Genomic DNA, 13,063 nt, shown 5'->3' with positions numbered 1-13,063 from the left:
GAGCTGCTACCAAACAAGATAAGAAGCATGCACAGCAATGTGCACTTCCCTTCCCTATCCCAAGTCCCCAATTAGGCTGTGTGAATCCCACTCCAGTACAGGTTTTTGTAAAGACCGGCAATGCATTATGGGAGATGTAGTCAGTGAAACACCTATAATGACAGTAATCACAGTGAATAACAAGGCATGTGACACACATCAGTGATAAGCAAGCAGAGGACATTGAGATAGTGTGCCAGAAAGGTAAATTTATTACAGCTATGCAGGGCTGCTGGACTACTGAGCTACTGTGCAATATCTATCCACAGGCGAGACATCGCGCAGGTCTGATCAAGACAAGGCAGGAAGGACACCCCAGAAGGAAAGAGCAGAGGAGGCCAATGCAAGTGCAGGGCACACCACACCACCACCGGCATCATCACCACTATCAGCCTCGCCACCACTGCCAGCGTCACCACCACTGCCAGCTTCACCACTACTGCTAGCCTTGCCACCACTGCCAGCGTCACCACTACTGCTAGCCTCACCAGCAGTAACACCACCTGCAGTGGTAGGACCCAGGAGGCATGCTGTTGCCACGCTCCAGGAGATGGAGTCGTCCTCAGAAGACACAAGGGGGGGAACATCAACTGGGCCAGTGGATGGAAGTAATGCTGGTTTGCAGTCCACCTTTGAGAGAGCACACACAGGTGCCAGATGCCGCAGGGCCTGGAAAAGCAATCCACCTTTACAGGGTGAGGATCATGGTGTCTTCGCATGACTGGAGGCAAACATGGTGAAGGTGCAGCGCCTACAAGGCAAGGCAATTCAGTCTGTACAGCGGCAAATGAAGCACCTCAACAACATGGGGAACATTGAGAAGGGCATCAGCACCATGACCTCCACTCTGGCTGAGGGCGTGAAGGAGATGGCTGAGGGCATGCAGCAAACTGGATGAGGACAGGGTAGCACGGTGCAGGGAGAGACAGAGGATGGAACACCATACAAAGGCAGTGAACCCCCTAGCAACCGCCACTTCTCTGCTCTGCACTGGCTGGTTGAGCCCTTTGTGTAGTGGCGTGGTGCCCTATTTTTAAAACAATGTCATTTACATATAACAACTGGCTGTGTCTCCTTACTTACTTAAAATAGTTGCCTGTGATCTCTGCCTGTCTTTGTCTCCCATCTGGTGCTGGCGCCACTCCTGCTGCATTGGGCTCTGGCTGTGCAAATTCATCATCATCGCCCTCAGAGTCAGTTAGTTCAACTTCTGTTCCTTTCTTAGTGGCAAGGTTGTGAAGCATAGCACAAGTTGCAATGATTTTGCAGCACACGATGGGTGTGTACTGTCGGGAGCCTCTGCTTTTGTGGTGGCAGCGGAACCTGCTTTTCAATTGTCCAAACGTGCACTCCACAGCGTTGATTTGTGTGCCACATTGTATCGCCTCTCACTCGGGGTGATGGGTTTAGGTAGGGAGTAAGGATAAATGACTGCACAGCATCTGTGCTATCGCCTAGGTGAGAAAGAGAGTGCCATTAATTACATACACCAAAACAAAATTTATCTGCAGTATCTATCAGGGTGTGTCACAGTGATTTACCTAGCAGGTATCCTTCTCCAAATTCTACCACAGCCAAGCATGTGTAGATCCCACTGTTCTGGAAGATGTATGAGTTGTGGGTGCTCCCAGGAAATTTGGCCACGATGTCGGTGATTATGTTGGCAGCATTGCAGATTACCCGCACATTTATGGAGTGGGTGGACTTTCTGTGCCTTTAGATATACTCAGTGGCTGCAGGTGGACAGATTGGAATGTGTGTGCCATCAATACACCCTATGACATGCAGGAACTGTGCCATTTGGTAAACGTCTGTCCTGGTTTTAAGCAGTTCCGCCTGTGTGTTTGGGAAGCTAATGTAGTGATGCATTCTCTGCATCATGGCATCCAGGAACTTCTAAGGAAACGAGACAGGCAACTCTGTGACACCCCGCCTACCGCAGCTATCACCCCCTGGTAACTGCCAGATGCAAGTAGGTGTAGCCTACAGAGCACCTGCACATGGTGGTATGGTGTGCGCCCTTGGTGTTGGGTGCTCCAGGAGTGGGTGCAGGTCCCTTATCAAGTCCTGGATGGTGTGGGGCTGTAGCCAGTACCTTTCATGGATCTCAGCCACAGTCTGTTGGAAGAGTGTGATGCGCTGTCTGTAAACGCGCTCCTCTCGTCTCTAGATCCTCACTCCTGCTGCCTGTAGCCGTAGCCGCCTTGCAATCACATAGAAAGGCGCCATAGTGATCACACTGTTGCATTTTGGGACTGCTTATATACACTGCAGCTGATTACCACCTGCTTTCAGTCAGTGTTAATTACCAACTCCTAAATACCGAATTTCATGAAATTCGGTATTACCGATTTTACAACATCTCTCTTATCGTTTTTACCGTTTCTTATTTACCGATTTGGTAAATTATGAATCAGAAATTCAGATTTGGTAACTTAGAAATCGGTAATAAGGAATCAGTATTTACCGATTCCTAATTACCGAATCCTTCCCTACATTGCCCATGTCGATTTACCGGTCGGTAATGCTAAAATTTACAGATTTTCACTGTTTCTGACCTGTATTTGGGCCACCTACATATGGCCCTTAGTCCTTGCACTGTGATTCTGCTGGCCTCGGGATCTTTTGTATGCCTTTCCCCCTGTTCCCCTGATTCTGGCTGTATCTCGGATTGTCAGGGTGGGGCAATGCTTTGCTGTTTCTTGTGGTTCTGAGGTGGAGGCAACACCCTTGGTTATGCCCTGTTGGTGGATTTGGCTGTTCGTCCATGTTGCGTGCTCCCTTGCTACCCTTATCCATTGTTGGTCCCATGATTCTGCTCCCAGTGTGCCAGTCAATGCGTTTTAAAGTATGGTTATTGGGTGGAAGAGTCTGTGGATTGGGGTTGTTCCCTGGTGGTGGCCGGGTTGCTTCCACGCTCTAGGCATCCTTCTACTTTGCGTGCTTATGCTATGCACTGGTCCTACTTTTCTGCTGAGTGTCAGCGGAAGGGGCTCCTTTTTTGTAGAGGTGGATCCTGTCTGGGTTCTGGTTTTCTTGTCGGTCGGCTTTGGCCTTAGTTTGGCATATTCTACTCTCCGGGCCTCTGATTTCTCGCTTGTTGAACTCTCTGGCATTGGAGTGACCAAGACCTGTGTTGTCTGCTCCTTTGTTGGATCTCCAGTTGGCTCTAACGCCATTGCTGGTTTGTCCATTTGAGCCTGTGTATTCTGTGGTCTTGTACTTTTTGCCCTTGTAGTGGCTATTGCCTCGGCCAGGCGCATTGGTGGATTGGGTTCCTTCTTGAGGTCGGCCACATCTTTGCATTTTCTGGGTAGAGGTTGGTGTTGAGTACACATCCTACTTTTGTCCTTATGGTGGCTTCTTTTTTTAACTGGGCGGCAGAGTTGGTCCTAACTATTTTCTTTCCCGTGCCTTGCTCTGAGGGGGAGTCTCTGTTACATCTCTTGGATTTGATGTTGACTTTATTGATGTACTTGTCCTGCACTGGCCCATTCTGTTCTGGGGCCAGTCATTTTGTCTCATTTGATCAGGGATGACTGGGTTTGCATCCCTCCACTTCTACGTATTTGGGGGCCTTTCTGGTGGATTATGAGTTCCAGGACATAGTGGTGGAGTCTTGGTTCGTTCTGCCCATTCGGTGGTGGTGTCTTGGGTCACTTTTAAGGGTGTTGTCATAGTGTATATTTTCTGGGCTGCTACGTGAACTAACCTCTTCCCTTTGAGGTGCATTATGGGATGGAAATTGGGGTTTTGGCTCTGTTTCCTTTGCTTCTTCGGTGCTGGGTGCTGCTGCCCCTTGATTCTTGATTCTGTTGTGTGTGTATTACACACACATTTGCAATCTCTCTTCTGGTTGGCTTGCCCTGTTTTCGATGAAGCAGCTCCTTGCTTTGATGTCTGCTCATGTGTTAATTATTGTGGCAAGGAAGAAGGACTGGGAGGTAATGCCCCGGTTACTTACCGGTAATCTTCACTACTCTGTCCTAGTCTTCCTTGCCACAGTATACTTTCCCATCCCTCCTGGCTCTGGGGTGGGGGCTTTATGTTTACTGCGGCTTTTGGTTGCAGGTTTTTCTAAGTGGTGGTCACTCCTTTTATGTGATTGGTGATTGGAGGAGGTGACCATCTTAGAGGGCTGGGAGGCTAGTATGCTAACTTTTGCTTGGAGTTTTTGTGGGAGGCTGAGGCTAATGTGTGAATTACTGTGGCGAGGAAGACTAGGGCTCAGATAATGAAGATTACCGGTAAGTAACCAGGGCATTACTTGAGTTCAACACTGCTCCAAAGTGCCACCTAGTCATCTAACTTCTAACTCCTAATAGTAATTTTCTTTTTACACAAACAAGCCACACAAGCATTGAATCTCTGTCCTAATACATAAGAGAAAAGATATCGCCTACTTGGAATGTAGCTCACATATGACAATGAATGGTAAAAACGCACGCATTTCCCTATCTTTTGTGCAACTCATGCTCCACCATGTTGCCCCTGGAGGGACTAGCACAAGAATAACCCCTTCTCCATGCAAAATTTTCACCTCACTCATATTCTGAAATTGGACATAAACATCATTTGAGTCCACTTAACCGTGGTGTGCAGTACAGAAATTGCCAATTGTCTAGTGTTGAGCTTCCAACAACACTCCCATCAAGGTAAGCACACAGAGAATCCAACAGAGCACATTAGACTCAACTCTGCAAACAAAGCCCATTCAGCATACAATTTTAATACACCAGCAGCGAAAACCCTATTTGGGCATCTGCATCAAAAATATAAAAAAAGATTAGTTACTAAATCACTTTTAAGTGTCACTAAGTACACATTTCACAGAACAAGGAGGGCTGTGTTTACTAAGATTTAGCATCAGGATTGTACCACGTTTTTGTTGCAGCCCATACGCAAAATCGATTTTGGGATTTCCAAAGACATGGAAAGATAGAATTGCTTGGCTTTATGTGACAAAAAAAAAAAATGCAACGCTGCACATAGCATTGCATTCATTTACCTTACAATGGGGAGGCTTTCTTAGGGCTTTATTAGGGCAGAGCATGGGCATGTCCATGCATCCACCCATCATTTCTGACACAAACCTATATTTACCACAGTCATTAAGCAGGGGCCTACTCCAAAATGGTGTGTCTATCTGAGGTTCTAGTAATGAAGAGAAATATTTGTTTTCCCTTGTTGTTTCCTCTTTGCAAATGTGCTGCATTTTGCAGCACATGTGGAAAGATGATTTTTTGTGCAAGAAGGAGAACCTTCCTGTACAAAAATGCATTCTGACCACAACAAAGGCACGTGTCCTGGCAGAAAGGACATTGGCGGTAGGCAGCCAGATTTGCACCAGTGCAAGAGAGAGAGAATCGTCATATCTTTGCAAAAATTGCACCATTCAGCTCTCATCCATTCATGTAATGTGGCAGAGAAACTTATTTTGCTTCGCTGCTTCAACTGTTAGTAACTCTGTCCCCCAGTATGCATCAAACCAAGCTTACACTTTAGACGTAACCATGACGATCCTGCATGGAAACCTATTTAAATGTCTCTGACTTGTGGGTAAAAAAAAATCACACTTTATTAAGGCTTGTAAAGTGAGAACTCAAAATGTAATTTCACTTTGTAGGCACATTTTCAGCACCCACCTTGTAGTGGCAACAATTGTGCCTTTGGTTCACCTGACTCCAGCACACAATCGGTTGTCTTGAACTCTTTTCATTAGTAAAGTTCGTTCTAAGATTGTATTTTTTGTTTTAGACCAAAAACTCTTTTAAGGGAATCTTGAATTAATGAAAAGATTTCTTAGGTATAAAGTACGAAAATTACTAAATTGCGGTACACACAGAACCCGTCCAGTTTCTTGGTTATGATCTCACACATGCCATCACATGTGACACGCCAATGAAACTTAAATTGTACATATCTACATGGGGGCCTATTTATCAAAAAGTCATGATTGCTGCACTGCATGACAGGGAAGGACAGGAAGGTGCCGTATTTAAGACAATACGTTGAAATTCCTGCCATGGTGCAAGGGTGCCTGTGTTGCATTCAGGATTGTTTTTTGTGCAGGGTGGAACGCCTTCCTGCACAAAAACAATCCTGAGAGGCATTTTCCTCCTGGTATGTGTGCTGCAGAATCCAGCATGCATAGAAAGAGGTGGTAACAAGGAGAAATAAAGATATTTCTCCTCGTTATCTCTCTTCTGGGTAGGCATTACCTTTTGGCGCATTCCCAAGTCTACCAGTTCTGGTAAATCTGGGAATACATCAAAAACCATGGAAGTTGTGTGGGAACACCCACATAACACCCATGGAACTCCTTCCTATAGGCAAAGTAAGGCAACACAGATATTTGCACTGTGTTGCCTTACTCCTGATTTATGGAGCCACTAAGAGCCACCCAAAGTGGGGTGGGCTTACATGTCTTTATAAATCTGACTTATGGTGCAAAAGCGACACAAACCAACTTATAAATCAGCCCTTTGGTTGCTGTATTGCCGACACTAAGATATTAAGATAGACAAAAGGAAAATGGAATCAGACATCAAGGGACCTTTACTACCCCATGAATGTAACTCATGGAAGTATATTAAAGGTCCTAATGAAATTTTTAGTATGCATTTGCAAATGCCAAAATTAAGATCCATATTGCACAAATAAATCAAATGATCATATAGTATGGAAACTCAGAATAAGTCTTTTATTCGTTTTCCAGGACAGTCGCCATGTAACTAGGATTTAGTATGCTCTAAGCATGCAGTCAGGTCTGGATAAACTCACATTTTGGCCCATTTCTCTTTATTAAAAAAATGGTGAAATTGTGAAGCATGATTGACCGAACGATTTGTGCATTCATAGTAACCAGTTGAAACCATTTATGGGCCAAAAACAACATGCCTTTCTTTTTAAATGAACATTTTGTCAGTTGTACATATAAACAGTATATGAATAAGCCCCTTGGATTATTTATTCTCTGATATGGATAACATATTTTCAGTTTACCAGAATTATTTTGGAGATAATGTTAAATTATCCACTCTCAAACCTCCAGGGCCAGACTGACTACCGGGCAGTTTGGAATGCTGCCGAGCTGGGGGCTCATTTCAATGTGGTGGGGGCTAATTTTGTTCATGCAGACCTGCGTGTGCTTCGAAATAATTAAAGCAAAACGAATTTCATTTAGCACACGCAGGTCTCCATGAACGAAATCAGCCCCCAGCTCAGCAGCATTCAAAACTGCCCGGTAGCCAATCCGGCCCTGCAAACCTCCCTCATGTAACATTGAGTCAGAGTAGACACTATGTAGCCTCAGCATACGAAAGAAAACGGAGGTTACGAGAGTGAATGAGCCTGAGCATTTCGGGCTGGACTGTTCCCATGAGGCACAAGGTCAGACTGATTTGCATATACATTTAATTCAGTTGGAACATATGTCTTGACCCCTTACTATCTTGTGTTGTGCATATGGTTTTGGGATACTAGTATTGCTGGGTCATAAAACTATCCCTTAGACCCTCCCCTATCTGGTTTATGTTATGATTTGCATATGGCCATGTCTGGAATGGGGTGGTGGACTGAGCTAAAGAATGATGATGGATTAAACCCCGATCAGTTGACTGGGGGTGAGTGTTTGATTTGCTCAAATGCTCCGTCCATCATCCCCTTTGGTATCGCTTTGTTCGCCCTGAGTTGGCAGGGTATGCCCAGACGTGGGTCCCTTGCTCACTCTGCCACTGGATTAAAGATACCCTGGCTGATGAGGGTTTGATTTGCTCAAATGCTCCGCCCATCATCCCCTTTGGTATGAGCCTGAGCAGAGACACAAAAAAGTGGTGAAAGGGAAGAGAGTTAGACGGCAGGTGCTAACCAGCCATGTATGTTACTGCAAGATTTCATGAGTCGAAGAAATTAAAAGGTGGACGGTGATAAATGTCTCTGGTCTAATAAAATCAGAGCACTGACACCACCACCATCTGTGTTCATCTGAATTCATCAAGAGTAACACCAATAAAGTTACAATATCCTACAGGGATCTTAGTGAGACTCAATTTTTACACTGCAAAAGGGAAAATTAATTGTATAGATGATTGAGTCATAGGGTTTTCCAGCCTCATCCTCTAGGAACTAAGTTGCAGTTTATTTTTGCTGTCTTTTGACTTCAGTGGCCCAAAAAAGAAATGTGAATTATGCTGGCATAATTTTAGGAAGTTTAAATAATGAGAACCTCCCCAAACTCTGTCAATTTGGCACTTTTCCGAGTTACGCACCATTTGCTGTAAAATGTTCATACGAAACAGATAATTGGCAGTAAAAAAAAATCACAAATGCACTGTTGCTTGTAGTTCTTATGCTTTCCAGCACTATAGTTTAGCATGGACACATTTTGCATTAAAATACAGTACAAAAAGACGGATTTGTATTTCATGTAAACATGTTTAATTTCACATAATGTTACCAAATTTCAAATATTTACACAAAAACAAAGTACACAAATATTGCACACCTCTAGCCTTCAGACAGAGGTTTGAGGACAGAAGCTTCCCGCAACATTAGAGAAACAGCTGGAAGTTACAGGGGGTCAACTGCAGCATTCCCACCCAAGTACTTTATGTCTCTACAGTAAATCATCTGTATATTAATACCTGTGGCCTGCACTAGAAATACAGGAGTACAACATGAGGGGTTTAGACTGGGCCAGTAATTCCATCTGTTTGTGTTTCTTTCACTGTGTAAAAGAAGTGCCAATTCCTACCCATAAGGGGCATTACCTGTAACCTCTTTTTATATTCAAGCTCTGCCAAGAGCAACATAAAGATCCATTAACCATAATTCTCTCTGGAACAGAAAAGCATGCCAACTTTTGAAGATTCTCAATGTTTAGATCAGGTCACTGGTCCTGGCATTTCATACTGAATCATCTTGTCAGGTTTGCCAGTCATTAATGGATCAAATCAAAGATATCTCCAAAGCTCTTAGTGATGCTTTGAACAATATTGTGATTCTGCTTTGAACTCATAAAATAGTAACTGCATTACGAGGGATATTTTAAATTACTCTCATGATTGAAAGAGGAATTATTGCATGTTGTTAGACCTGTCAGCTTTAGGTTGGTCTTCCCCTCTTTCTTTTTTTCGGACTTCATCTTTGCTTGCCTTAGGACTCTGTGCACTTTACCACTGTTAGCCAGTAGTAGAGTGCACGTACTCTCTCCTCTAAACATGGTAATCTTGGCTCCTACCCTACTGGCATATTTAATTTGATTATGAGTCCCTTGAAAAGGGCAGTACATGTGCCCAGGGTCTCTAAATTAAATGCTACTACTTGGCCTGCAGCTCTGATTGTGTCACCCACTTGAATAGCCCTTTATACAGGTCTGCCCCTGCAGCGCCTGTGTGTTGTGAAGTTGGATTTTAAATTGCCATTCTGAAAATGCCACTTTTAGAAAGTTGGCATTTTCATGGTGCCTGTAGACTGTCACTGATTCACATAACTGCGTGTAGTTGGCAATTGGCTTAGTGTATTCCTCTTAGACTGACACACACAATGGGATCTTAGATGTGACTGAGTGGACCACCACTGGCAGGAAGGGAGGAGGGGGCTTGGCCCAGCCACACATACGCCTGAATAAGCTGTGTCCTGTCCCCACATGTCCCCTGTAGTTAGTCTGGAGCCAGGGCCAAGAAGGCAGGGTATCAGTGCAAGTCAAAGGCATGCCATTAGAAGCATCTCCCACTTCAAAGCAAAACTGTGTTTAAAAGAGGGACCTGAGACACCACCACTTCAGTACACTTCTGGACCTCTGGATACTCTGCCAGGAAGATAGACTGCCACTCTGTTGAACTGCCGTCTGCTGGACTCATGCTTTGCTGTGCTGACCTGCTGCCCTCTTGTCTGGGCGAGAAGGACTGTACCTTTATCTTTTGAACCTAGAACTCAAAGTGACACCAAGCCCTAGTAGGAGGGCTCACAGACATAACAGGCTTCCATCCTCTTTGCAATTGTACATGGAGTCTGCCGTCTGTGAGACTAACCTGCCAAGTGGTGCCACCCCAGTCCTGGACTCTTGGAAGTGGGCCTAAGATGCCTGCTAGCAGAACCAATGCATCTCCTCTGCTGAGTGACGCATCCCTAAGCAGAACCGACACATCCCCTCAGCTGAGCACCGCATCCCTGAGCAGAATTGACACATCGCAACTGCCTCATAGATTAGACCCATCACAAAGACCCACATCGCCCACCAAAATCCTCGGAACCGATGCATCAGCATGAAGGTTGAGTGAATCCAAAGCCTAGGTCCTGGCATCTCGCACCAATGGCAGCCTCAATGACGATGCCGGACTCTACTTTGTTGCTTCACAGCTCCTCAGAAGCGCCGAATCTCCAGCTGTGTGCTGCATCCCAGATGCCCGAATCCACATTGCAAGCCCCGTCGACGGAATCCTTGACGACAATGTAACAGGACCTCACTCCGCAGCAACACCGCATCTAGGAACTGACACATCTTCGACATGGATTCACGCACCGCTTCACAACCAGCATTTAAGGTACTCCATTCACTGGATCCCTGTAACTGGCCTGCACTCTATTGCAGTTGGCCTGAACTGGTGATTTTGTTCCGGTCCGGCACAACCAGATATTCCCAGTTAGAACTTTGGGCTTTTTGGTGCTATTTTCACTCAAAATGTAATACCTCTGGTTCTACAAATTTAATTTTTTTGTTGTTTTGGTCTTCTTATGTTTACTAAAACTTACTCTATTTTTCTAGATCTTTTGTGGACTCCTTTTTTCACTGTTTTACTGTTTGAAGTATTGCCAAAATACTTTACACATTGCCTCTCGGTTAAGCCTGACTGCTCTGTGCAAAGTTACCAAAGGGGTGAGCACAGTTTAGTTTGGTGTTTGTCTATGCCTTACAAGGATTGCGGTTACTTCTTGACTAGGGCTTACACCCCAGTCAACCAACAACCCAATTTCATACTCTTGTAGACTACTTTCAAGGGAAACACCACAAATTAAGATCTGTTGTATCTTTTGACCAGACAATAATGGATGGATCGCTTATGTGTTGTAATACAATAAAATACTTAGAACAATAAATAAATAGACCAATGTAAGTCTGTGTGTTCCTTAAATTGATGCAATACATGCCACTGTTATTTGAATTTATGTTGAGCTTCACACAATTAGAATGTTTTCTCAATTTCTAAATTCTCTCTTTAACAGGATGATGAAGTGAGGGAAAGTCGGTTCAGTTTCACTGCCTATGGAATGGGGCCCTGTTTGCAGACAAAAGATGGAGTGACCCAAAGGGGATCCAGTCACCCTGCTCAAGTCATACCAAAAACACACGATGAGATGAGGAAGATATTTATCGACCGGGCCAAGAAGATTGACACAATTTCTCGTGCTGGATTTCCTTTGGCCTTTTTAATTTTTAATATTTTCTACTGGGTCATCTACAAAATTCTTAGGCATGAGGACCTCCACCTGCAGCAAGATTAGAGGGTAGAAATTGCTACCATGTGTTAACTGCAGGAGGATGTCTCCTAATACACTTGTATATGTAGATATAAAGACATGAAACTAAGGGAATCTGAAATGTGAGTGGACAGAGCTTGACTTGCTATGCGAAGTTAAAGCAGGATGTGTTAAGCTACACAATGAAAGTAAATGTTTATGAGTACACTGTATCTATTGCATATTAGAATGCAGAACAGACAGCATCTTACAATGACATACACAGGACACACATTCACATATATACGCGCTTACATGAATAAAATACGTAGAAAAACATATGTATTTAATATATCCTACCACAAGTCCTTATATCAGCATTTGTACATTGAGTATAGGTATTGTGAGACTTGAGGCATGAAGACCGAATGCCTTACACCCTTGCAAAGCAGAATAATGACTGAATGTACCGACATGTTGAAGGTCTAATATGCCTTTAAAATTCATGGGATAATTTCTAATTGAAAAATATATAATATAATATTTTTGAACATAATTTCCTTGCCAATGTCTATATCCCAAGTTAATCTGTGCAAAGTATTTTCTGTGAGTATTTTCTACAATGCTTATCTCAATAGATGATTTGCCAACATTTTGAAATTAAAACTATATGGGGAGAGGGCAGGGACAAACGTAATCCCAGTCATTGTTGCAAAGTTGTTAATCAAAAAACTGTCTTTGTCACCAACGAGCAAAAAGACTTTCTTCCCAATCCTCTGCTACCAAATAATCGATAAATCCCATGAATATTATGTCAGTGTATGAATTTCCGAAAATCCTTGTGAGCAGTGTGCTCTAGACCTTTCTACATTGCACAGCAACAATAACATATTTCAGCCCTGTTAGAAAGTATGGATTGCTATATAGGCATGTGTACCCTCATAAATATGTACACTGAGGGATATGGACTATTTCTTGTATTATTTGACCAATTTGAGAATGAATTTAAATTGTAAAAAACAAAGCAAAAACCTAAATAGCCATCATTGTTCACAGTGCAGGAGACGATATCCTGAGTGTAACATTAATTTTCTGTTGCTAATGAAAGTTAGATTACATTGAGAACCATGAAGGCTACTACTTGAAATGTAATCAGCGTGATACATTTGTAACACCTACTGTAAATTCTGTACAAGTACTCTTTGCACACACAAGATGCACACATACATATATGCATATTGATCCAGGAACACTTACAAACCTATTTACAAACAGCAACACTGCCGACTCGTTTACATGTACTCTTACATCCCTATATGGGGGTACAACACAATGAAATTCCAAACAATTTTTTAAGTCACAATGTATTTTTAAACTATATCACACAGTGGGACCAAATGTTTTTATTAAGCCTTGTAAATGCAGATAGGTTACTTTGCAACCTCCATACCACTTCTCGAATTCGTGTTATAATGTTGTGGAAATACTGCCAATCATTGATTAATTTAATCAGGAATGTAAATTGTTTTGGTTACGACTAAATCAACTACACATTTTGATGAGT

At 43.4% G+C, this 13,063-nt stretch overlaps 1 protein-coding gene across 1 annotated transcript in view; it reads left to right on the top strand.

Moving 5' to 3' along the window:
* Positions 1-11,569, top strand: part of GLRA3 (glycine receptor alpha 3) — a 623,921-nt gene extending 612,352 nt beyond the window's left edge. Inside the window, exon 8 of the mRNA XM_078677681.1 lies at positions 11,266-11,569. Coding sequence (XP_078533807.1) covers positions 11,266-11,544 — 279 coding nt within the window. The 3' untranslated portion in view covers positions 11,545-11,569. The remainder of the gene's footprint in view (positions 1-11,265) is intronic.
* The last annotated feature ends 1,494 nt before the right edge of the window (positions 11,570-13,063 follow it).

This window comes from Lissotriton helveticus, chromosome 2_1 (assembly GCF_964261635.1).
Source record: "Lissotriton helveticus chromosome 2_1, aLisHel1.1, whole genome shotgun sequence".
NCBI lineage: Eukaryota > Metazoa > Chordata > Amphibia > Caudata > Salamandridae > Lissotriton > Lissotriton helveticus.
This window is presented reverse-complemented; position numbering and strand designations above follow the sequence as displayed.